This window comes from Eschrichtius robustus, chromosome 16 (genome assembly GCF_028021215.1).
Source record: "Eschrichtius robustus isolate mEscRob2 chromosome 16, mEscRob2.pri, whole genome shotgun sequence".
Classification (NCBI taxonomy): Eukaryota; Metazoa; Chordata; class Mammalia; order Artiodactyla; family Eschrichtiidae; genus Eschrichtius; species Eschrichtius robustus.
In genome coordinates, this window is record NC_090839.1 from 38,563,502 (window position 1) to 38,590,527 (window position 27,026).

The 27,026-nt window shown below is 40.3% G+C and overlaps 1 protein-coding gene across 1 annotated transcript in view; it reads right to left on the reverse strand.

The window, feature by feature from the left end:
- Positions 1-24,816, reverse strand: part of PAK5 (p21 (RAC1) activated kinase 5) — a 99,199-nt gene extending 74,383 nt beyond the window's left edge. The window contains exon 1 of the mRNA XM_068523851.1: positions 24,613-24,816. Coding sequence (XP_068379952.1) covers positions 24,613-24,816 — 204 coding nt within the window. The remainder of the gene's footprint in view (positions 1-24,612) is intronic.
- Between the last annotated feature and the right edge of the window lie 2,210 nt (positions 24,817-27,026).

Below are 27,026 nucleotides of genomic sequence, written 5' to 3' on the forward strand. Positions count from 1 at the left end.
TGACTTTTTAGATACAACACCAAAGGCATGATCCATTAAAGAAGGACTCAATAAGCTGGACTTCATTAAAATTAAAAACTTCTGCTCTGTGAAAGACATCGTCAAGAGAAGACAAGACACAGACTTGGAGAAAATATTTGCGAAACACACATCTGACAAAAGACGGTTATCCAAAACATACCAAAAACTGTTGAACTCAACGATAAGAAAATGAACAATCTAATTTAAAAATGGGCAAAAGACCTGACAGAAACTTCACCAAAGATATACAGAAACTTCACCAAAGATGGCAATTAACTGTATGAAAAGATGCTCAACATCATATGTCACTAGAGAATTGCAAAATAAAACAATGGGATACTACTACACACCTTTAGAATGACCAAAATTCAAAACACTGACAACACCAAATGCTGGTGAGGATGTGGAGCAACAGGAACACTCATTCATTGCTGGTAGGAATGCAAAATGGTACAGCTACTTTGGAAGACAGTTTGGTGGTTTCTTACAAAACTAAGCAGATTCCTACTATATGATCCAGCAATTATGCTCCTTGTTATTTATGTAAATGATTTGAAAATTTGTGTCTACACAAAAACCTGCACACAAATATTAATAGTGCCTTTATTTATAATTGCCAAAACTTGGAAACAACTAAGATGTCCTTCAGTAGGTGCATGGATAAATAAACTGTGGTCCATCCAGACAATGGAATATTATTCAGCACTAAAAACAAGTCAGCTATCAAGACATGAAAAGACATGGAGGAACCTTAAATGCACATTACTAAGTGAAAGAGCCAATCTGAAAAGGCTACACACTGTATGATTCCAACTATGTGACATTCTGGAAAAAGCAAAACTATGGAGACAGTAAAAGGATCAGTGGTTGCCAAGGGGTTAGGGAAGAGGGAGGAATGAATAGGCAGAGCATGAGGATTTTTAGGGCAGTGAAACTATTCTGTAGGATATAATAATAATGGATACATGTGAAAATCCATAGAATGTACAACACCAAGGGTGAACTGTGACATAAACTATGGATTTTGGGTGGTAATGATGTGTCAGTGCAGGTTCATCCATTATAACTGATGTACCACTTTGATGTGAGATGTTAATAGTGGGGGAGACTGCGTATGTGGGGCAATGGGGTGTAGGAGAAATTCTCCTACTTTCTGCTCAGTCGTGCTGTGAACCTAAAACTGCTCTATAAAAGAATGTCTCTTAACAACAACAACAACAACCCCAAATCAGATGGCAGGCTAGATTTGGCCAGTAGGTTTAGTTTGTTGACTCCTGACTTAGGTCTCTTGTTGAAGAAATAAATGAAAGAATCCCAAAGCCGCATAATGAATGATCCCCAAACAACTGGTATTTTGCTCATAATTGTGTGGGTCAGGCATTTGGAAAAGGCGTCGGCTGGGCAGTTGTCTGTAACTGCAGTCAGATGCTGTCTGGGGCAGCAGGCACAGGGACTGGACGTCCAAGATGCTCACTCACATGGCAGCTGGTGGCAACTCCTGCCTGGGAGCTCAGACAGGCTGTCCAAGCACCTACATGATGCCTCTCCAGGGTGGCAGTTTCTTACACCGTGCCGGGCTCCTCCCAGAGCTTGCATCATGGGAGAACCAGGTAGAAGCTACAGGGCCTATCCTCATCCGGCCCTGAGAGTCCTGCGGTGGCACTTCCCACACATTCTCCTGGGTACCAGGGAATCAGAGCCCAGCCTGAATCATGCGGAGGGGAAGTAGACACCACCTCTGCTAGGAAAAGTATCAAAGAACAAAACCATGTTGAAACTATACTCAACTACATTTTCACCTGGAGTGTGGGTGGGTGGGTAGAGAAGGAACAGATACTCATAAAGGGCAGACTATGAGGCAGGCATTAGACCAGGTGCTTTATATACGTTAGACTGCAGCTCCCTGAAGTAGGTATCACAGTCCCCATATTACAGCCAGGAATTGGAGGCAGAGAGCGATGAAGGAGCTGCCCAGACCACAGCGGTGGTCAGTGGAAGATTCTGATGCCAAAGCCAGATCTGCCTGGTGCTCATCCTTTTAGACTAGTTGATGCTCCTGGGGATGCAGCAAAGGGAAGCAGCACATTGGGAGGCAAATCAGAGTTCTCTGGCTAAAACCTCTGTGTTCTCTATGACAGTGCTTCTTAAACTTTACCGTGCACGTGCATCACCTGCGCATCTGGTTGAGATGCAGATTCTGATTCAGCAGGTCTGGGGTGAGCCTGAAATTCTGCATCTAAGAAGCTCCCAGGGGATGCTGAAGCTGGCCTGTGGCCTGCACCTTGGGAAGCGAGGCTCTATGGTACAAAAGGAGTTAATTGCCCAGACAGGACCCGTGACCCAAGAAAAGCATGTCTCCTTCCCGAGGAGCCTGATAAACTTAGCTCTCTGTGGGCAGTTAGACCCTAAGGATAGAAGTCTGGGGTGGGTGGCAGGGGGTGGAGGAAAGCTGTTGGATTCCTTGGCAGTCTGCCGCTTCTCACCAGTAGGAATGGGGAGGAGTGAGAAATTGCCATTTTCCTCTGCAAGTCTTTCACTCCTTCACTTTGGTCTTCCTGGAGTTGTGTGTAAAAATATAGATAACTGCAAAAAACTGGATCACTGCAATTGTGTGTGATTCTGGCACAATAAGGCTGAGAGGCATAACAGAGTTCAGAAAAAAGACTAAGTCATAAATCAAAAGGGAAAGCAAACCAATTATTCCAAGTGACTCAATGGGATAACACTGACTTATCTCACAACAGCCTCGGCGTAACTAATTAAATGTGAATACTATTGCATTTATAACTGGAAAAGCTGACAAGTTAAAGCTTCAGTATGTCCTTATTGGATGTAGCAACATGAAATTCCAGGTGCCACCACTGCTACATCCATTCAGCCAATTCTCAGCGTGAAGCTGTACAAATTGTTCAGGACCTCTAGGTGGCGCTGCAGCATCTTTCTTTACAAAACCAGAATTTAAAACTGGAATCAACCGAAAGAAACCTGTTAGTTCAGTGGTTCTCAAAGACACTGAATCGAATTCTGGAGGCTGGACCCTGGGAATTAGTATTTTAAGTAACTCTTCCCAGATGATTTTTCTACACTGCCCGTTGATGTGCTGGCATGAGCTGGCGTTAAAAACAGCAAACGATTAAACTCATTACTGAAAAATAAGGAAACTGAGACTAAGATTTATTCAGTTTGCAGGGACCAGACAAGGAGACAGGAATCCCGCCGCTTGTTTCAACGGCTTTGCTACCAAGTCACGGAAAACAAAAAGTGAGAATTTTAAACACGTTTAATTGTCAAAGCATCAAAGGATAGTTAAACCTCTAAAGTGTGTCCCGAAATCGAAGATACACCATGGAAGAAAAGGTCAAGGCTATCAAAATAAATTATGCAACGTTTAACCTTCAATTGAGCTAATATTAATATAATGAAAAATAAGCCTTTGTAAGTATACAAAAATGGGTAGGCTTGTAATGTGGCTCCATTACCAGTAGATGGCAGCATACCCTTAGGAATGCACAATGCTTGGGACCATCTAGAGTAAAGCTGTGCGTAATACAGTAAATACAACTTTAACAGATGAGTTAAATGCCTAACGTGTAAAGTTTAAAGTTACGTTAGGTATACGGATAAAAAAAATCAGGAACTTCCCAAATTTTATTAGCCTACTACATTATAATCTGAAGAAGCAGCTCTACCCCATGTGGCTGCAGTACTTTCTATGTTAAGATCTCCCACCAGGTATTACTGCTGGGGCATGTGTTAATACATATGACAAACTATTATGAGCTGGAACGTATTAATTCAATCATCAAATATTTATTGAGCACCTTTCCGGTGACAGGCACAGTTCTATAAGTAGAATGTACAAGCAAATTAAAGAAAGCCTAGATGAATATTTCATAACATAGCATATGTTTCAGGACTAAGGTTTTGAGAGGAGGTAAGGAAGGTAGACTCTATTCTTAATTGTTTTACTCTTGGTGGACCAGAGAGGAAAAGAGAAGAAAAAAATCTGGGGAAAAAAAAAAAAAAAAAAAGCATGGCTATATCCAATCTTAGGGAACTTACATGTCCTCCAGGATTTGTAAAGATATAATTGAAAAGCAATTACATTCTTTCCTGACTTCCCCTTGAACAAAGGCCACACTTCTCAAACCTCCTACCCACTCCCTTTCCACTCCTCCCAATACTCTTCCCCCTCCTGGGTGTCCTCAGCCTCTCAGACACCAAGTTTCCCAACAAATGTCTCTACTCCAGTCCTTCCTGGCCTTTACTGCTGCCCCATCTGCTGTGTCCAGCTCCCTCCTATGTGTGAAGTTGGGCCAATACTTTCCAAGGTAGCCCCATCCACTGCCAGAGAACACACACTGCTTCCAAATCCTGCTCTACTCAGTGTGCAGCTCTGAGGCCTCTCTGTGCTCGCTCTACTTTGCTCTGCCTGCGTTTCCTTCCAGGGGATTCCTAGAGGATCCTGAACTCCCCTCCTGTGGGGCAGACACTCAGTGATTGAAGAAAGCCATCCTGCACCTTCCTCCCCAGAGTCTTTGACCAAGGATTACCAGTGTTCTCAACCAGCTGCCAAACTGCCTCTGTCCTAGACTCCCCATCATCTTGGCCACCTTTGTTTGTATGCACTGGTTAAACATTTTCCAAAGATGAAATGGAATGAATAGGACACCTTTAGAGTGAACCTAACAGGGAAGGAGGTTTGTTGTGACAACTAAGTGGGCATGGAGAGCAGAAATGTGAGAAGGACACACTGCCGTTCCATCACAGCCCTCTAGAGTTCTATCTCTGGACCACATCTGTAATTATTTCCCCTCTGGAGTAAACATTTCTGGAAGGACTCTTGCCTGAGTTATCCACTGCTGCATCCCCAGCATGCAGCATGGGGCAGGCATTTGTTGAAACAAAGTAACCTGAAATGGAAGAATGGAAATTTGTGTTCGGGTCTCTTTGGAAGGAACACAGAAGGCAGAAAGGAGGAGGATTCTGGAACCACGATGACCCAAACATCGCTCCCTTCCTCTCCATGTTCAATTCCAGTCTGTCTACTTCTCTCCACCAAATGGCTTCCGAGGCCAGTGGGCAGCTGGCCGTTAGCAAGGCCTGGGTACTGAGGACGTCTCAACAGAGGAACTGGTGGGCTGGATAGAAATGTAAAATAATTTCATCAAAATTTAAAAGTTTGGGAGGTGTTTGAGAAATAAAAGCATCCGTATCGAGTGGATAACGGGAAGGAGGGGAGCAGATGAAAGTTTTCTAAACATCTTATGAGAACATAGGGTAGGGAGGAAATATAGGATCTTTTGAGGGGACACAGTGCATCTCATTGAGGGAATTAGTTGGGGTTTTGTTTACAAAATATAGTAAGGAAGGAGGAATCTGATCCCAAGAGCAGAGAAAGGAGAGAGAGAATCCATTGACGGAATGGAAAAGTGGAGCCTCCAAGTTAATGAATGAAAAGCAATGATGAAAATTAGCAAAAAAATAAGGAAAAGAATAAAATAATAATATACATTAAATAAAACACTAATATGGCAGAAATAAAATCAAGCATATGAGTCATGATACTGAAATATAAATGTACTGAATTCTTCTAATAAATGACAGACTGAGTGAAGATAAAATGTCATAAAACCAAATACCTAAATGCTATGTGCAAAAAAGTGTTAACACACAAAAAACTACAGTATTAGTTAAGGATATATCAGATAAGCATAAACAAAAAGAAATCCGGTTTGGAAATGTACATATCAGACAGGGGGGCATTTAAAATTAAATGCACTGGACAAACTTACTAATGAAAAAGGTTTTGCAACACAACTGAGAAGACTGGAAAACCAGTAGGAAAATTGGCAAACGATCTATAAAAAGGCAGTTCACAGAACGAGTGGTCCAACAGTTAACAGTGATGTGAAGAGATAATCAAACATATTAGCAATCAGAGAGAGGAAATGAAAACCACAATGACACTTCCCTTAGGGCTGAAAGTATTAGAAAGGTTTATCACTATCACGCCAAGGCATGGTGAGGGTGTAAGGAGATGAGCATTCCTGTGCTTTACTGGCCGGGGTGCACTGGTGTCACTGTTCTGGATCGCCATCTGGCAGTGCCACTAAATTTAAGTGTACCTATGCCCACGACCCAGCAATCCCACTCCAGAGTGACAGTATGCCCCGTAGTCAAGAAAAAGTTTAACTCAATGCTGCATCTGAAGTCTAGCATCAGAGGATAAAATGTTACAAGAAAAGTATATTAAAAATCACAATCCTAGAGAGAGACTTAAATATACCTCTCTCGGAATTTGACAAAAATAGAGAATTTTTGCTATAAAAAGAAACGAGGCATAGGAGAATTGTGTTGGGAAATTCAAATCTGGTCCGATTCTATAAACATTTTAGCCTCTGCTAGTTATCTCACATCTCAGCAAGCACTGCACCATGCCCAGCTTGACGAACAGACGCAATGTTGAAAACCTACTAAAGGTATCTATGCAGTGAACAAATCAGAAATCAAGAGATCTTGAATGCTTGGAAGGTGCTTACAGGAAGGTTTTTCATGTAATGCCCAGGATTGGGCTAACCTTCATCATTGCTTTTCATTCATTAACTTGGAGGTCCCACTTTTCCATTCCAACAATGGATTCTCTCTCCCCTTTCTCTGCTCTTGGGATCAGATTTCTCCTTCCTTACTATATTTTGAAAACAAAATCCCAACTAATTCCCCCAATGAGGTGCACTGTGTCCCCCCAAAAGATGCTATATTTCCTCCCTACCCTGTGCTCTCATAAGATATGTAGAAATCTTTCATCTTTCCCCCTCCTTCCCCTTATCCACTTACAGAGATAATGCAAGCAGAGTTTCTTCCAACTCATCTGTGCTCATGATAATTGAGATTTCTGGTTTCTCCATACAGCCCTGCCTTGTAATATGCTACTAATGCCGCTATACCCTCAGCAACTACCATCCGTCTTAAACACAGTTTTCGAGATCCAGCTCTACCATGTGATGGTTGTGTGGCCTGTGCGAAGCACATGTGTGCTCTGAGCCCAGATTTCCCATCTGTAAAATAAGGTTGACATACCAACCCTCACTTAGTAGGGCTCAGATGAGGTCATATCTATCTATTCAAATGTGTTAGTACAATTAACCCCAGCCCTGCTCCCCAGAGGGAGTTCGCATCCCTCCCAGAGAAAACCACGTTGAGAATCTGTTACCAGCAGATTTGGAAGCAAGAAACACAAGTACCCAATATTCACACTGGTTTGTAGACACTGAACTTTATAACTGGGCACAAAATAGCTGTGGGCTTTTTCCATCTACAGGGAGCCTTTCATGAAGGTTTAAAAAAGTATTATTACTACTGTCCCCACGCCCATCCCCACCTCCACCAACCACCTCTATTATTATGCCCACCATCACCACCTTTATTCTTTTTCTTTCTTTCATCTTTGACTTGACTCACATAATAACCTTAAAAGGCAGGAAGATGTAGTCTGGAGCTGAGGGAATGTTAACCGAGCACAGGGCAGGGATCTATCCTTAACTGAAGACGTAACTCCCACCCTGAACTGTTGTCTATAAAACTGTGCCAAGGAGAGAAGCGAAAAGCTGGGTAGCAAATCAATGTCTTTCCTTGTTGAGCCAAGCTCACCAATGGGGTAGGAGATAGCACTGAGCCCAAGTTTTTGGTGTGAAGCTACCAAAAATCAGAGTTTTGGGAATTTGACCATTTTTTTTTTTTAAACTTGCCTGCATTGTTTTCTGTGTTCTAGGTTAATTTCTCTCCAGTTGTTGCTAATTTACAAAGTCTTGTCAACTCCTTGGCTTTATTTTTAGTCATTAACTTGGAAATGTGAAGCATGGCCGATGGGTTACAAAATTGTTTCCTGTTTTAGGCTTATTGTTTCTAAAGCCAAATCACTGACAAAACCACGAAGATCATAGGATCTGGAAGACGGAAAATCATAGCATTCAAGATTGCAGGTGCTACCAGCTAATTGGGCTAACTGGGCTCTGAAACTGCAAGGTGAGAATGTAAACAAGCCAAATAACTACAGTAGGTAGTAACTGTGCCCTCAAAAATTCCACTTTTCTATCAAAGTACAGAACTTCTTACCCTTTTGAAGATAATGAACTTATCAATAAAAAATAAACTAGCAATCAACATAAATTTCCAACAATACGAGGGTTTTCAAATCATGACACATTTGTCCTAATGTGGCCACTAAAAATAATATTGCATAAAATATAACAATACATTAGGTTCATGGTTCTCAAATTGTATATCCAAGTGCCCCAGAGGACTACTGTGAACTCTCATGAGTGTGGTAGGATATTTTAAATTTTTGAAGGAGACAGCAATGTCTAACCTTTTTAAAAAACAATTCTGAAGTTGACAAGACTTTTTATTATAACATTTCTTATTTGTGCATGATTCTAACAACAAATATATTTTTCACCCTTCATCTAAACACTGTATATATGACATTACACCTTGTAAATTACCAGCTCAAGATAGTTCAAGGTTCTACACTCAATTGCACTACATGCCTGTTGATATCACTGAATGTAAAGATGTGCATTTGGCAGTTGTCACGATAAAAAAAGCAGGCTTTGTGAAAATCAATGGAACAGGAAACGAGTGTGAGGTACTGAGGGATCCAACCTGCTTCCAAGGCTGAAGAAGAAGTGCAGTGCCCAGCAGATGTGCACGTTTTCATCAGTGTTTCTTTCAGAATGACATAAAATATCTTAATTTTGTGTACTATTTGTTAGGACATAAAAACTTAAGTTGTTTGGATTGAACTATGTATTTATCAATAATAAATAAAATGATTAACTATTTCTTTTTGCCTAGGGGGTGCTGTGACAAAATTACTGAGACACCAGATTCACTGGCACTGTGAACTGAGAAAGTTTGGGAATTGCTGCATTAGATGAAAAAAATGAAATAAAAACTGCATCAACATTATAATCAATCTTGCTTTTCCGAGTGTGTGTGTGTGTGTGTGCGTGTGTATGTTTTTTCAACCGATGGAAGAAAATACATCAAAAGTCAACAGTTGGAGATACGGTAGGTCTTTCTTCTCCATAGTTTTCTATATTTACTAACCTGCTTGTGATGAATAAGTGTTATATGCTAAAAACAATGAAAGGTTATTAAAAGTGACTTCCTATGGGAGCATATTTGCTTCTTTGAATAAAAATAGCTGCTAAACATAACAGAGAGTTTCATTTTTGATGAAGATTTTATTGCACTCTGCTAACTTCTCCAGCTTCCTGCTCCAAAAATGCGGGATCTGGCTTTAGGACACTGAGGTTTTGAAGAAACTGTTTCTATATGTACCTCTTCTTTTCTGCTTTTTAAAAAAAAAAAAAAAAAAAAAACACCCATTTCCCACCCCTGCAGCCCTCAGATAGTGAACATGGCTTGGAGTTTCCAGAGGATGGGGCTTCTCACCCCAACGGCTGGCAGATCTAAGGAGATGATGCAACTGACAGGGCAGGGAGGTGGGGCCTGCTGATGTCACAGATGCTCTGTGGGGACCGTCATTTCTGTGGCTCCTGCTTCATGGTGGAAGGAATGGTCTGCAGCATCCTGCAGGTCTGAGGTGAAAGATGTCATTGGGAGCCTGACCTGAGGAAATTCACATGGGAAAGCACTCCTGAGTGAAAGAGGTCTAGGGTGTTTTGCTATTAAAACTGACGAACTGCTGAGAACTCACATTTTATAAAACTACGGGGTTATCTATACAATTGAGACATACGCATGTAGTCTTCAATTTATTGATTGTGAGAGGAAACAAAGTCAAAATATTTTTCTCCTACAAACTCATAGTTACCAAAGAGGAAAGGTAGGGGTGAGGGATAAATTAGGAGTTTGGGGTTAACATACACACACTACTATATATAAAATAGATCATCAACAAGGACCTACTGTATAGCACAGGGCACTCTACTCAGTATACTGTAATAACCTATGTGGGAAAAGAATCTGAAAAAGAATGGATATATGTATCTGTATACCTGAATCACTTTGCTGTACACTTGAAACAAACACAACTTTGTAAATGAATTATAGTCCAATGTAAAATAAAAATTAAAGAATACATTTTTTTTTCTCTTACAAAGGCAATTTTCATTATATTTTGTACTTGAGATATTTGGGTTTGTTTCCTTTTTAAATTTATTGACCACTAATATTTTAAATGTATTTGACTGTTCAGCCCTTACACCAGCTCTATGAGGCAGTACTGCTATATCTGCTTTTAACAGATGAGGAAACTGAGGCACACAGAGGGCGAGTAACTTGCACAAGGTCAAACATCTAGAATGAGCAGGACCAAGATTTGGGGTTTATCTTGGATAGTCTGTCTCTAGAGGGCTCTTAAGCAAGACATTGTTACTGCCTCTTTGTAAATTTATGTTCTTATCTAAGGGGTATCCTTTCATTAGGCATGAATAGACGACTACACTCTTTCAAAATCCAAAGATCACACCTTCCCTGCATTTTCTAGGAATTCATTCCACTCTCAAAGTTTTCATAACAAAGTGTTTATATAATCTATTGTTATATATTCTATTAAGTGTTAGATATTCTATTTTGTCTTTATATTGATAAATCTATCTCCCCCACTAGACTGTGTGCCTGTAGAGGGGGGACCACGCATTGTCCTCCTCCAGAGCTTCACTGCTGAGAACACAGTAGGTCCACAAAACACATTTGCTGAAGATGTGAAAGCCGGTGTTATACTGATAGCAGCTGTACTGGTGCTGTGCCTTTAAGTCCTCAGCCCAATTCGGAGGCCACCTGCAGCCATTTCCTGTCCCCGCTGAGGGCTACCCAAGTCTCTTTACCTGAAGGCGTCCTCTGGCGCTGGGGAGTGCTTGGCCAAATATGGGGAGGCTGGATTTTGCCAGGAATTTACTCCCAGGAGCAGCTGACAACCAGGGAGAGACTGGAGAGTTGGTGGACAGATGGCCCAGTTTCCTCACTTCGTGCAGGGACAGTTCTGAGCTGTGTGCTGCAAAGTCACATCCTCAGCGGGACTGAGACCCGGTTGCACAGCAGCTACCTGCTCACTATCACACCTTCTCTTGGCTTCTCTTCCTTCCTTGTCTCAGTACTCTCTTCCCTCAAAGCCACAAGGCAATGGATTCTGCCAACAGCCTAGATGGACTCTGAAGTGATTCTTCCTCATTTGAGCCCCTGGACAGGAAGGCAGTTGGGAAGGCAGCTCACTGCACACCTTGATCTGTGCCTTGTGAGATCCTGAGCAGAGGATCCAGCTAATAAGCTGTGCCCAACTCCTGACCAACAATGAGGATAGTAATATATATGTGCTGTTGGAAGCTATTAAGTTTATGATAACTTACTACAATAGAAAGTACAATACAGTAGTAGCAATAGAAAACTAATACAGATTTTGGTGCCTGGAAGTGGGGTGCTGCTGTAACAAATACCTACAAACCTGAGTATTTAGTTTGTTAGGGCTGTCATAACAAAGTACCACAGACTGGTACTGGTACATTTCTTAACCAACAGAAATTTATTTCCCACAGTTCTGGATGCTGGAAGTCTGAGGTCAAGGTATCTGCAGGGATGCTTCTCCTAAGGCTGCTTTCCTTGGTTTGCAGACAGCCTTTTCTCTGTGTTCCTGTGCATCCCTGGCACCTCTTCCCTCTTCTTATAAGGACAACAGTCGTACTGGATTAGGGCCCCATCCTTATGACCTCATTCAACCTTAATTACCTCCCTTAAAGACCCTATTACCACATAAAATCACATGTGGCTTTTGGTGGGGATTCAATACATAACAACACAGGGGTTCTGCAACCAGAAGTGGGTGGAGGCTAGAGGGATGTTGAGGAACACGGTAGAGAGAGTCTAACTTGCCATGAACAGCCTCTTACTAGAAATCTGGACTTTGAGGATGCAGATGGTGAGGGCACAGAAACAAGTGAGGAACATGTTACTGGAAACTGGAGGAAGGGGGATCCTTGCTATGTACCGGCAGAAAGTTTAGAAAAATTGTCTTCTGGAGTTATGTGGAAAGCAGAAGCTGTAAGTGATAAATTTCGTGACATATCTACAGAGATTTCCAAGAAAAGTGTGGTCAGTGCTTCCTGGTTTCTTCTTTCTGTTTGCAGTAAAATGTAGGAGGAAAGAGATTCATTGAAGGAAGAACTTTTTTTAAAAAAAGGGAACCAGAATCTCATGACTTAAAAAATTCTGAGCCTCTCTACATGGCAAAGGTGAGGAAATGAAGAGATGCACTCAGGAAAGCTTGCTTGAGAATAAAGGCTAAGGGTGTGACCGTACAATCAACTCTCAGTTAAAAATTCAAGAAAGGGACTTCCCTGGCAGTCCAGTGGTTAAGACTTCATCCTCCAATGCAGGGGATGCAGGTTCGATCCCTGGTTGGGGAGCTAAGATCTCACGTGCCTCGTGGCCAAAAAGCCAAAAACAGAAGCAATATTGTAACAAATTCAATAAAGACTTTAAAAATGGTCCACATCAAAAACACAAAAACGAAAAACTCAAGAAAGACCCAAGGTCAGGGCATGCAGTCACATAAAAGCCTTTTGAAGAAATTAAGGGTGTGCCCCACAGGCCTCAATCAAATCAGAAAACTTCTAGGAAGCTTAAAGGCACTGCCCCTCAGCCATCTCAGGTGAGGCCGAGGTTCAGGAGGGTTTATCTTAACAATATCTGTGGATGTAGCCGTTGCCTCATGGAGGGGACCACAGTGATAACCACACAAGGTCTACGAAGTTCTTGAGAAATTGTTTCAATAGAAGCACTGCCAACTCAGACAGCAAGGGACCAAGATATTACGACAGGAGGCTTTCAGAGCCCCCCTCCCCCCATTCCACCGGCAATAGAAAGCAGGCTGATAAAACTACTTGGCTGCAAACACAGGCTACTTTTCATGGGAAAGAAGGGCAGAACCAGTACCCTGAGAGCAGGGCCTGAGCCACAGAGGATTATCCCTAAGTTTGAAACCTAACCAGTGAACTCCCAACATTTGCCAGGCTGGATTTCACAGCAGCTTTGGACTGGTGACTCCTTTTTACCTTCTGTTTCTCCTGTTTTGAACCAGAATGTCTACAGTGATTATCCTATGCCTGCCCCACCATCGTGTGTTGGGAGGGCTGGGGGTTCACAGCTCCACAGATGGAGGGCAATGGTGCCCCAGCAGTTCTGTCCACACCTGACCCCCACTGAACTTGTGGTGATGCTCTAACAAGATGAGATGGGAAACTTGGGCTGGCATAAATACATTTTGCATGTGGGAGGGACAGTGAGGACCAGAGTGGACAGGCCCTATGGTGGCTCCTCAGTGATTCCGGTCTCCTGGTGCTCATGTCTTTGTGTGATCCCCTCTCCATGAGCCTGGGTAGGACCTGTGCCTTGCTTCTAACCAATAGAACATGGCAGAGATGGTAGGATGCCACATCCACACTTGTGGGCTATGTTATATGGCAAAGGTCATGGGATGTCACCTGCCCCATGGTTATGTTACATGATATGACAACAGTGATGGGACATCACTTCATGATTATGTTATGACATATACGTAAAACTCCAAGCAGGTAGCTCTTGCTCTCCTGCTGGCTGTGAAGAAGCAAAGTGCCATCAGTTCTCCAAAGCAAGAAGGCAAGTTCTGCCAACATCCTAAATGAGCTTGGAAGTGGATTCTTCCCCAGTCAAGCCTCCGGATGGCAATGAAGTCCAGCTGACCCCTGACCGCAGCCTTGCGAGAGCTTGAGCAGAGAACCCAGACTCCACACTCACAGAAACTGAGATAATAAATGTGTGTTCTAGTAAGCCATGACGTGTGTGGTAATTTATTATTCAACAATAGAAAACTAATACAAAGATTCTCAATAGGCAATGGATTGTGTGAGTACAGCAAACTCTTAGATTAGTGCCATCTTGGGTACAGCTTTTGCATTGCAATTTTCACCTTACAGGTAATAGTAGTAGCATCCAGTCAGTTGGATGGTGATGTGCAGCTTGGAAATGATCAAAATATTGATAAAGTTCTTTATTACTAGTTTAGAGTCGACGATTTAATGCTTATACTTAAAATTATATGACAAAACGATTAAAAACTATAGGATTTGACAGTGCCCCCCAAAGAAGACTACAGCTGCCATCTTAGTGCCCCAATTTCTTTGAGATGCTAAATAAAAGATAAAATTAAATCTTTCAAGTTTCAAGCATGTGTGGGAGCCACAGGGAGCCACATTCTTTTGCCTTTGGATTTAGAAGGACTATTTTCAGTTAGGTCACCCCTGCCAGGAGAGAAGAGCTGGGGCAAATAAGGCATCCCTGAGAACATCATCTCTGTATATAGAAGTTCCCAGTTATCAAAGAACAACCATCCTCACTGGAGGAGTTCAGCTGTCAGAAGTAGTTCAGAGCAGGCCACTCAACGGGAAACCAACACGAGTCTGGCGCAATGCCTGTGATCTGAGGGTTCATGTTCGACCTCAGATATGATCGGCTCAGGGAGTAGGGAGGCCACCATGGACAGAAAGGGAGCAGCAGACATTTGAATGCTTACTCATTTGCATCTTGGTGCCTGTATTCTGTCGCTGTGTGGGATCTGTCCATCTCCTCTCTGGAGCTACAGTCAGAGACCACAGTCACTGCAGGAATGCTGGGCCAGGGATTTTAAGCTGAGAGGAGGCACTCGGAAACAGACAATTAGTCATAAATAAATTAGTCATAAATTACTTTCTAATGCAACCGATGATTGACAATTGCTTTAAAATGGTACATTCTATTTATGTTTACCTTTAGGGCTAGGCAGATACCAAACTCTTGAGAGGAGGTGGCTAAGAGCATTTGCTCATGGGGCCTTAGTGGTCCACTTTTCATTGGAAACCTAGGAGCTTCCACATTGTAGGATCATGGAACATGAAAGTCTAGCTGTTTTCTACCTGTCCCATGAGCTGCAGGTGTGAGATACAGTCATTTGTGAATATAGAAATGTCACATAGGTGCTGGGATGAGCCAGCTGAGAGCCCAGATGAGGTATGTGGTTAATATCCTGCTCTCTTCAAAAAGGAAGAAGGGGTGAGTACCTGCAGGGGTCACTCTCCTGTGATGATTCCTTCTGCCCTGAAAACATCAGCCTTTCCTTTTTGGAGTAACAACTAGGTTATATGAGCTTAAGGCTGCTCCAACTGAAAGGAAGTAGCTTAAGTGAAACAGCGCAGTAAAAGAAGAAAGATGGTACATATAAGTTGTGGATGTCAATTTTTACTTTTTTTTTTTTTAATTTTGGAGGTGGCTGTGTGTGGGAGGGTGGAGTGGAAGTGGGGGGCATGGTAGGCATAGGGCACGCCAAATACTATCCCCATTTATACAATGGAAAATGGTTTTCAGAAGTTTCCAGATTTGGTTGGATCATAGAAATGAAGATAGATAATAAATCTGGCTTTGGGTTTGGCCTTATCCACTCCTTTGGGACAAAGCTTACCTTGCCCAAATCTTCTGAATTTAGGCAAGTGAGAGAATTTGGGGTCAGTGTAATGTTTTTCTTCCACAGTCTCTGTGGCAGTGGGAAGGTTGAGAAGGCATATTGAAAATGCAAGAAGAGGTTTCAGAAAGTAATGGGCACCAAGAGAGTTGTGAGAGGCCAAGCCTGTTGTCCTCACTGGTTTAATAGTGCAGAAGTATTAGAACTTTGGCAAAGGTTAATCACCTGTCCTCTCAGTGAGAGCTTTGATTCCAGTCAACTTAACAGTAGGTGTTTCCAAGTGGTGTTTTTGATGAGAGGTTTTAGAATAGAGGTAACCTGTCCCCAAAGTTTCATTTCATAATTACCTTTTCTTTTTTAAAAAAATTAACTATCTTTACAACACATGTTATTTCTTCTGTAAGAGGTCTGTGTTTTTCTTAAACGTCTTTTGACAGTCATAGAGTCGGAAGGACTCCCCAAATCTCAAATATTCATACCCATTTAATTAATATACCCCTAAAACCTGCAGGATTGCATATCAAATCAATATCACTGGCACACTTAAAAATTGGATCTGACCTTTAAATGAATCGATTTATTTTGTAATAGAACAATTTCTTGATCTGAGACCTGTGCCCTTCACGGATGAGGGTTTAACCAACAGCAACTCCCTGACCATGGCTTACAAAGCCCCACACCATCCATTCCCTCTTTGCCTTGTGTCTGAACACGTCTCCCACCCGTTCTCCCCGCCCACTCTGCTACAGCCACACAGGCTAACTCCCCACGCTTGTTCCCACCCCAGGGTCTTTGAATTAGTTCTTCCTTCCTTCCACCTGTGAATTTCTACCCTTCCTGGGCCCTCTCCTTCTTGGCTCCCTCATCCCCTTCATGAAAGGACAATCCTCAAGGACTACAAATGGCTTCACCCTTAGTTACTTTATAGTATGATGATACTTTCTTTTCTTCATCACATTTATTGCTACTGTAGCCGTGTTGTTTGCTTATTTAAACGATCACTATCTGTCTTCCCATGAGAATTCCAGCTCCCCAGGACAGGGACCTGGCATTTCCTGTTCACATGGACAACCCCTTCACCTAGCACAATGCCTGGCATGGAGTGAGCCTCCAATAAATATTAGTTGAATGAATGAGTGAAATTAATGTAAAATTTTCTGCATCCTGGGAGTTTTAAAGATACAGATTTCAGAAGTGGCTCTGAGTTAACAAGTTTTGGCAACCCTGGGTACATAGGAGGACATAAACTCTGAGAAAATAACAGTAACAATACCACCACTACCATCATTCCCAACAATGACAACAAAAACAACATTTGGTTCTATTTACTGAGTACCTAGAAGCTTGTCTGAGGTGGTATCTTTTATCTTTTAGGTTTGGTAAGACTTTTGTAACCCTAGGAAGGTTTAAAAATAAGTATTGCTGTATAACCTGAGAAATTACAAAATGTATCTTAAAATAATGAGGAAAGGAAGCAAAACCACAATATCAGTATTTTTGTAAGATGTTAAGTGTTACTATAACAACATATTTTACAGCCATTATGATGATTATGAAATTTTATGTGTCTTTACTGTTTTTGTTTGCATGCATTTACTTTTTTGCATTTATGGTTGAAGCAGCCAAGAAAACTTGATATATTCCACCTATGATGTTCTTGAAATATTTAGGAGATTTTGACTAATTAATATTTAAATGTATAATTTGATCAATGGAATTAATTTAATAGTAGGTACTGGTATTTTTCTGAAATATTACTTAATAGATCCATAATTTTATCATGTTATTAAACTAAGTACAAATAGTAGAATGTATTCTCCACACACCTCCTTAGACAGTTAGGATCTGGCCATTCAAGCTTGCAAGAGAAATACCAGCACCCTCATTTTAGAGACAAGGAAACTCCGGATCAAAGTAGCAGGTAGATGACTCATCTAAAGCTACGCAGTTTGTAATTGGCATCTTGGACTTAGATGCCAGTGTGCTGACTCCTTGGGTCTCCTCTTCCCATTTCTAAATGCTTAAATGGGTGAACATCAGGGCATTGAATTTCATGCTGTAAGAAAGACGTTTCCACACTCAACATTATATTTTAGTGGAAACAGATCTAAAAGAAAGGGTAGATCAAACCACATGGACTTAAGAGGGTAAGAAAATCACGGGGGATCCATGAGCTTTAAGAGGGGACCCAGTGGACAATATTGGGATGAAAATAAAAGGACAGAAGCCACTCATCCCAGCTGAAGGTCAGTATGAGGCTCCCATGTTACAAGTCACGAAACAGGGACGGGAGCCAGAAAAGTCATGATGAGGCAGCTCTCGGAATTGCTGGAAGTTTCATTCAGTTAAGAGCCTGACAACCATCTGATACACAGTTTGAACTCCTTGATGACAACTCTCAGAAGGTGGAGGTGGCCCTAAAAGAAATAGTCCCTCTAGACTGTATGCTGACCAATGAGGAGAAGCACATCAGTGATGCGGAAATGAGAAGGAACATTGTGAGGAATTGTTACCTTGGCTCAAAGGGAGATCATGCCAGAAAATGTCAGAGAGTTGTCCTGTATTTTAGGAAGGCAATTTTCAAAATACATTCTAGGAGAGTGTGAATCCCATGGAGATAGGGCTAAGAAGGATGATGTGGCTCTGGAAACCTAAATCCTGAATGCAAAGTTGTGAATCACAAAAAGGGAGAAAAGATAAAGAATTACAGAGTAATTAAGATGAGTTCATTCTTCAATAAGACACTTCAACATATACTATGACATGGGAGAAAACAAAACAATGGTACAAGTCTTCAAGAATGGGGAGGCTGGACCTGAGGATTTACCTCTCCTGATTTTACTTGTTTGTGTGAGTAGAGTGGTTTTTAATGCAATGGTCAGGAGAAGATGAGGATGAGGGAAGCTCAGCTTTGGAAGATTATGAACTACCAGAGACCACGGAGAGGACACAGACCCAGGCAGAGCCAGTGTGCTTTGCTAGACTCTGTGACTCTTCAAACTTGAAAGGATAAAAAGAAGATTGTTAGAAAGGATTTGAAGGCTACATTAGAAAAGGGGATGGTAAGGGTGGGGGCATTTTACTTTATTATTTTTAAAATAATTTATTTAATTAATTAATTTTTTTTAATAAACAAAAAAGTTTATTTTTTACATATTTCAAGATTAAATCTGAACTTCAAAGATTATCAATAAAAAAATCTTAAAACTTCAGCTATTATTTTTAATCCAAAGAGTTTTTATGTAGGTTGAAGTTATTTTTAAATCAGCTCCCAAACTTTGGGTACAGATGCAGAATGTCTATTTCTAAGAAGAGTTCTTTTTTTTTTTTTTTTAAACATCCTTATTGGAGTATAGTTGCTTTACAATGTTGTGTTAGTTTCAAGTGTGCAGCAAAGTGATTCAGTTATACATACAGATATATATTCTTTTTCAGATTCTTTTCCCTTTATAGGTTATTACAAAATATTGAGTATAGTTGTCTGTGCTATACAGTAGGTCCTTGTTGCTTATTTTATAAACAGTAGTGTGTATATGTCAATCCCAAACTCCTAATTTATCCCTGCCCCCCCTTTCCCCTTTGGTAACCACAAGTTTCTTTTCTAGGTCTGTGGGTCTATTTCTGTTTTGTAAATAAGTTCACTTCTATCATTTTTTTAGATTCCATATATAAGTGATATCATATGATATTTGCCTTTCTCTGTCTGACTTACTTCACTTAGTATGATAATTTCTAGGTCAATCTATGTTGCTGAAAATGGCATTATTTCATTCTTTTTTATGGCTGAGTAGTATTCCATTATATCTATGTACCATATCTTCTTTACCCATTAATCTGTCGATGGATGTTTAGGTTGCTTCCATGTCTTGGCTATTGTAAATAGTGCTGCAATGAACACTGGGGTGCATGTATCTTCTTGAATTATGGTTTTCTCTGGATATATGCCCAGGAGTAGGATTATTATGCTAGCTCTATTTTTAGTTTTTTAAGGAATCTCCATATTGGCTGTACTAATTTACATTCCCACCAACAGTGTAGGACAGTTCCTTTTTCTAGGACGGAGGCATTCTAAATGACTTCAAAACCAGAGAAGTCATGTTCCTGGAGAAATTATATTCTATGGACACTAAAAGGGATGAAATATTGCATTCAATATTCTGTGAGATGGCTGTTTACCCCAGAAGATTACTAGCCAACTGGAGAAAACTACTCTCTATTTTCAATTAAAACAACAACAACAAAAAGAATAAGAAGAAAAGAAAACACAAAAAAACCCTGGGTAGTATGTGAAGAGCGAGTTGTAGAAGCCACAGATAATCAAATTTGATGTCAGCCTTAAGACAATGGTTCTACAACTTTTTGGTCTCAAGAACCTCTTATAATTATTGAGGACCACAAAAGACTTTGGTTTATGTTTTATCTATCAATATTTACTGCATTTGAAACAAACTGAGAAACACAAGAATACAAAGCACAAGATCCATTAGGTATCAGACCAATGACATTAACACACGCCATGTAGATTTTAGGAAACTCTACTCTACACTTGGGAGAGAATGAGAATGAAAATGGCAAATGATGCTTTAGTATTATAAAGAAAATAGTTTTTATCTTCCACTCCCTGAGACAGTCTGAGGGACCCTCAGGGGCTCTGGACCAAACTTTGAGAACTGCTGCAAAAAAATGTTTCACCATGTGCCCAAGGGGACAAGAACAATTTTTAAATAAATTCATATTGATTTGTAGAAAATGAGTTTATCTTAAAACAATGTTAAGTAAAAAGCAAGTTAGAGCATATTATATACAGTATGGCATCATTTAATAAAATTGAAATATGCCAAATAATACTATAATTTCTATAGTTTTACTTGAAAATGAAAAACAAATCTGAAGCAATATTAAGATATGCTATTTGTTCACTTTAAAGAGAAGCTATAAAGGCTTTTTAAAATGGTCATTTATTCTTTTTTTTAATTTATTTTTAAAAATTTATTTATTTATTTATTTATTTATTTTTGGCGGGGGCTACTCTTCGTTGCGGTGCACGGGCTTCTCATTGCAGTGGCTTCTCTTGTTGAGGAGCATGGGCTCTAGGTGTGCGGGCTTCAGTAGTTGTGGCATGCGGGCTCAGTAGTTGTGGCTCGCAGGCTCTAGAGCGCAGGCTCAGCAATTGTGGCACACGGGCTTAGTTGCTCTACGGCATGTGTGATCTTCCCAGACCAGGGCTCGAACCCATGTCCCCTGCATTGTCAGGCAGATTCCTAACCACTGTGCCACCAGGGAAGTCCCCATTTATTCTTTTTATTTTTATTTTTTATTGGAGTATAGTTGATTTACAATGTTGTGATATAAAGGCTTTTTAACATTATCCTCTTTATATTTTTTTAGCATTTTAAAATGATTTCTAGGCTGTTACAAAGGGTGATCACTAAGCTCAAGCTTCAGTCCACTTAAAACAGTGGTTCTTAAAGTTGTCCTCCACCCATCAGTAGCACCAGCACCATCTGAGAGCGTGTTAGACGTGCAAACCATGGGGCACACCCAGAACTACTGAAGCAGAATCTCTAGGGTGGGGCCCAGGAATCTTGGTTTTAATAAGCTCCTCAGGAGATTCTGCTGAAAGCCCAAGTTTGAGAACCACTGGGCAAGAACAAACATGACCATTCAACCTGTCCTTCATGTAAATGTATCTAATTCGGCAGGAATTTTGGTAATATTGCTTATGACATTCTTGTGGACAAAATGATGCTACATATAGAAAGGAGTTTCTCAAAGATATTTGCCAAATGTTTTATGTTTTAAAAAGCACTCCCCACCCCGCCCTCACCTTGCCTACACACCTTTGGCTTGGGTACCTGAAGTTTAACTTTTCACACAAATCGGAGCTAACCTGTGGCTCCTGGTTTCTGAGATTTTGGAAATGTTGGCCAGTGTAAACGTGTATTGATACGTTATGTGAATAAATTCCTTTGTAATTAGCTAAATCAAGGTTTGCAAAGCACGGTCCCCAGACCAGCATCATCAGCATCACCTGGAAACTTATTAGAAGCACAAATTCTTAGGCTCCATCCCAGCCCTGTTCAATCAGAGACTCTGGAAATGGGCCCAGCAATCTGTGTTTATCAAGCCTTCCAGGTGATTCTGTTGGACTATAGTTTGAGAGACACTGACCTAAATGAATCTACATAGAAGAGTATGTCCTGGCGATTGAGACGTACTTTAAAGAAGGCTTGAACAGGAATGACTCTTTAACCAATCAGAGAAGAGAGTATTGGTTGCAATGGTGAATTTCCATTCAGAACCAGCTGGCCTGAAGCTTACTGACCAATCCTGAAGGACTAGCACTTTGCCACCACCTAAGGCACTGTACACCTCTTCCAGTACTGCTTTTATGTCATGATCTGTTTTCTCATTTTCCTTTGTCTGCTTCAAAGGACAAATTGACCAAATTAGAATTGTCAATTCTACTTAACTTTAAAAAAACTTTGCCAAAATGGCTTTAAATCTGCACAACTCTACCTATTCATTCCTTTCTATCAATTCATTCATGGCTTCGTATTCCAAAGACTGTTCCAAATTCTGCAATATATACTGCATGGTTTATAATTTGTCCTTCTCAAGTCACTTGCAAGATTTCTACAGAGAAGTCATTTCCAAAGAGTGAGATCATCCAAACCTCATGGCATACTTTGGCCCCTGCAACCTTTTATTTTCCTTATTCCAAGAGGCTGGTACAGTCAGTAGGATTCTCTTGGACCCCGATTCAATATGTGCTGACAGCACCAACTGCATTCATGGGATTTGGAGAAAGAAAGGTTCCATCTTAAAGGAGTTTGGTGAGAGTATGAAATATGGATTTCTTGGGGGTCCTTCAGTTAGAAAGTATTTAATTAGCTCTGCTCTTTCTGGGGAAAATTCAACCTAGCTGACTCTTGTTTTGTCACTCCTGTCTGTTTTTATTTTTTTCTCGCAGGTAAAAATGTGCCTGAAATTTGCAGAAATCCAGGACTGGATGCATACTCAAGACGTATTTTCCAGTCATCTTTCTGTTAGCATTTAAGTGTCTAAAACAAACATTCACGTTTCATACAGACTGGATACTCACACATTTGGCATCAGGGCTAGGAAACCCATGACGTGAGTAAGAGAATCACTGGGCTCAGGAGCTCAGCAGTTAGTAAATCTTGCCCCAATCAGTGAGGCTCATAAATTAAGTCTGAGAGGATAATGAGCCAGCCCATCCAGGAGATGGAAGAAATGAGCTAGAAGGTTCTCAAGTCCTACGTCCACTGAGCATGCTGGATTATCACTGAGATGGGAGATTCCTACTTCACTGCCAGCCAGGACCTGCTAGGACCTGGATAAGTGAAAAACCATGGTGAAATAAATGATACTCTGTCCTGACCCTGTAATAACCACACTCCCTGATAAGAAAGCACATCATGGGCCTTTAACTGCTTTCTTCCAGAATGTTCTTCATCAAATGATTATACTCAAGGGTAAAAAAATAGTCCTTATTTCATTTGGGCAGTTCTCCTTTGCCATGTTGATCAATAGCAGATAACTTTTCTGGGCACACTGTGTCTTCTGTTTTCTGGGTTTTATAAAAACTTGGAATATGTGAGAAATAATGAAACTAAAAAGTAAATTCTTTCCAATCTTAACTTCTTTTTAGATAAGGTCCAGCCTATTATTTAGTCATTAGTGAGGCATTAGTCTTTATTTTGGAAGAAAATCATGTTCAGTAGTAAGATACTGCCTAATATTAACCAGTTGAGTTGGTTAATTGGTCAGTTTCTATTAAATATCAATCAATACCTGCTTAGAATAAGAGGTTCCTTTTTGTCCCTAAAGTTTTGTCTTCTCAAATATCTATCTCCTTAGTATTTTACATTTTAGCTGGCTTGAAAACTTTCAAAATCTTATCAGAACATCAAATTCACAAGATGCAGGATTAGAACACTCTGTATCGATCTTTGGGCAGAAGAGACCCACATGTTCAATACTAGAATAGAATGACCAAGACCATGCATAAATGATGGAATCACAATTCCAACTTACTCAGCTCAGGTGGTCTCTTATAAGAATTTCTTGTAATTTACCAGATAGGTTCCTTCTTTACTCCCTTTAAAAATGCATCCACAATTGTTTTACGTATCATTTAAACTCAGTGTATTCAATATGCGTGTTAATACAGAATAAGGTGTTTATGTAGCTCAGATGCCTACTAATATAAATCTAATCTATTGGATAACATGATGATAAGCTTCAATGATGTTTAACTACCATAGGGAACTTTTGGGAAATGACCCAGGGAATTCTTATCATTCTGAGGTGCAGAAGGAAACTGCAAAGGGTGGACTTTCTTTGTAGTCTCTTGACATATCTGAAATGTATTGGGTCTGAGTTCCACTTTAATGCAATTATTTTGATGAACATTCCTTTTAAAAATCTACTAGCCATTTTTTAAAGGTAAATTATAGGCTATTCTAGGACTCAAATGCTTCATCTTCTATTTGAAATAGCTCTTAGACTATGAAGACTATATACATATAATTTATATATATATACTTATAAATATATATTTGATTTTATATATAAAATATATACGCATATGCATGTATGTGTGTACAAATATATAAATCATTTATTATTGTTAAAAACTGTTATTACTATTTATATAAAAGTTTAGACATTCTGAGGGCAAATGCAAAACAACACAAAGCTGCCTAACATAATGTCTACTCAGAGGTTATTGCCAATATTTACCAGAGTGGGTGGATAATATTCTTTAGTAAAAAGAACAAACACCATTAAAAGTAGAAATAAAAATTTCCTATTTTGTGACTGTATTGTATGAGTCTGATTAAAAAAAAACTCACATCTGAAAGCTGAGGTTCCTTTTTATGTGTTGCAATTTACATGAAAATTAAGTAGTGACCATTATACCCATTGAAGATGATTGTGGATAATCTGTGGATATTTAAAAACAAAAACATGATTTACACATTTGATAGCTCGCCCATAAAGATGGCGCACTGCATCAAACGAGAGAGCATGCTTCTTAAGCCAACTTAAAGACAGAATCCTCACCATACCTTCATGGGAGCCAGCTGGATGGGAGTGATGCACGAAGGGTCTACCATGGGCTTTGGCCTGTTGGCCGTGTCTGCTAACAGGCTGTGCCACTGCTGGGGAAGGCCGGTAAATTTCTGTTCTTGTGGATCAAACCCAGTATGAACCCTGTGTTCAAAGTTGGATGGGCCAGATATTTCAATCTTTTTCTTTTTCTTTCCAAACATGGTGGAAAACCTGAGAAATGCAAACAGAAACAGGGAGCTGTTTATATGTCGCCAGCAGAAGACCATAGGATAATTAGTAATTCATTCAGAGTTCTATCTTTTCAATTCTTCCTCTATATATCAGCAGCAAAAGATAGAATTTGTATTTTTAGGGTGTGTAGATTAGATAACTTCATTCAAAAGTTTTTGTTCTTTCCTTGCACTTGCCATATGTAGTTTCCTGACCCATAGAGTTTGGATTTGGCCATGTGACTCTCTTTGACTAATGGACTGTGCGTAGAAGAGAACGTCCTTCAATTCAGGGTGGAGGTTTCTGAAGGTATTGTACGTTTCCACTTCCCTCTTATGCTCCTGCTACTTGGCATGAAGATCTCTCTAGTGGGCAATACACCCTCAGCCAAGATTCTGGAAGGAGAGATGCATGAAGCAGACACAAATCTGACCTCCAGTTTGGAGCCAAGCTCAACTGAGCCACAGCTGAGTTACAAGTATGATATAAATGTTTGTCATGAAGCCACTAAGATTTTGTACTTGTTTGTTACATGATATTACCAAAGCAAAAGCTGACTAGCAAACAGGGAGAAGCATCTCAAAGTGTGGTGTGCACTTAAAATCTAAAACATTTGTGTGGAAAAATATGCGTAAACATGAAAAATGGAGTTAATAATTCTATTTGCCACATAAAATTATTATCAGGATTAAACAAGTAAACATTTGTAAAACACTTTGAAACATACCTGGCACAAAGTCAGTGCTGCAAGTATTAAAAATACCTCTGGATGAATACACCAGAAACTTGACTGGCGTTGCCTGCAGAGAAGGGAGTCAGGAGGACAAGGCAGGGAGGAAAAGCCACTTTTCACGGAATATTTAGAATTTTGTACAACGTAGTTTACTTATTTGAAACAATGTAGTTTACCTAGTTAAAACACCCTGTGACAGGGATACCTCTAGAAAATAATGTAAAATAGTTACTTTATGCTTTACGTTTATTGAAAACATGTAAGGTAACCTGGGTTTGAATCCCACCTCTTCACCATGATCTTGGGTAACTGATTTTCTCATTCGGAATTTTCTGTGAACATGACAATCATGATCATTTGGGGAATCCTGACACCCCTGCTGCAGGTATTATAAAAGATGGTGCTTTGGCTTCAAGGTTGTGTTGTTGGGAAAGCCTTATCTCAGCCCTCAGACTTGAGTAGGTGGGTTTTATATATATACTTGTACAGCTCCATACATATTTTTCACTGCACTTATCCACTTGCTATCAATTAATTGGGTGTAACGGTATGCCCAGTGTCTGTCTTCCCTTCTAGAATATAAGATCCATGAGAGTGGGATGCTGCCTGCTTGTTTATTACTGTTTGCCAACGCCTGGCATATGGTACGGCTCAAGAAATATTTGCTGACAGATTAAAATCACCCAGAACAAAACATTCAGGGAAGAGGACCTGGGGTCAGAGCTCCATAGATGTTAATATCTTCCTTTCCTCTTTCCCTCCTTCTTCTCTCCCTCCCTCCCGTTCATCCTCCATTAAAACTTCTGTTTTCTCTTTTAACCATTTATCCCTGCTTGGCCAGCAGGGGCTTCCTCCTTTCCTTCTAGTTTTCTAAAGCTCCTATTCCATCCTCTACTGATGCTAGTCTGGGCTGCTATAACAAAACACCAGAGACCAAGAGGTTTATAAACAACATAAATTTATTTCTCACAGTTCTTGAGGCTGGAAGTCCAAGATCAAGGTGCTGTCAGATTCCATGCCTGGTTAGAACCTGCTTTCTGGATGGCTGCCTTTTTGTTGTAACTTCACATGTTGGAAGGGACAAGGGAGATCTTTCTGGTCTCTTCTTATAAGGGCACTAATCCCATTCACGGGGTTCCACCTTCATGAACTGATCATCTCCCAAAGGCCCCACTTCCTATTGCCATCACCTTGGGGATTAGTATTTCAACATATGAATTTTGGAGGGACACATTCAGACCACAGCACTGCAGATATATTCTCCTGACAGGGATCAGACTTTTCACAGCATTAACTCCCCAGAATTTATTAAAACCCATTTTCCCATCCATCCTGGTTGTTATTTCAGACTAATTTAGAAAACTCACATAAGGTGATAATGAAAAACTAATGAAGGATGATAAGGGCTCAAAAATACCTTGATGTGTGTTATCTCTCTTGGAAAAACATAATTATAATTTTAAAAAA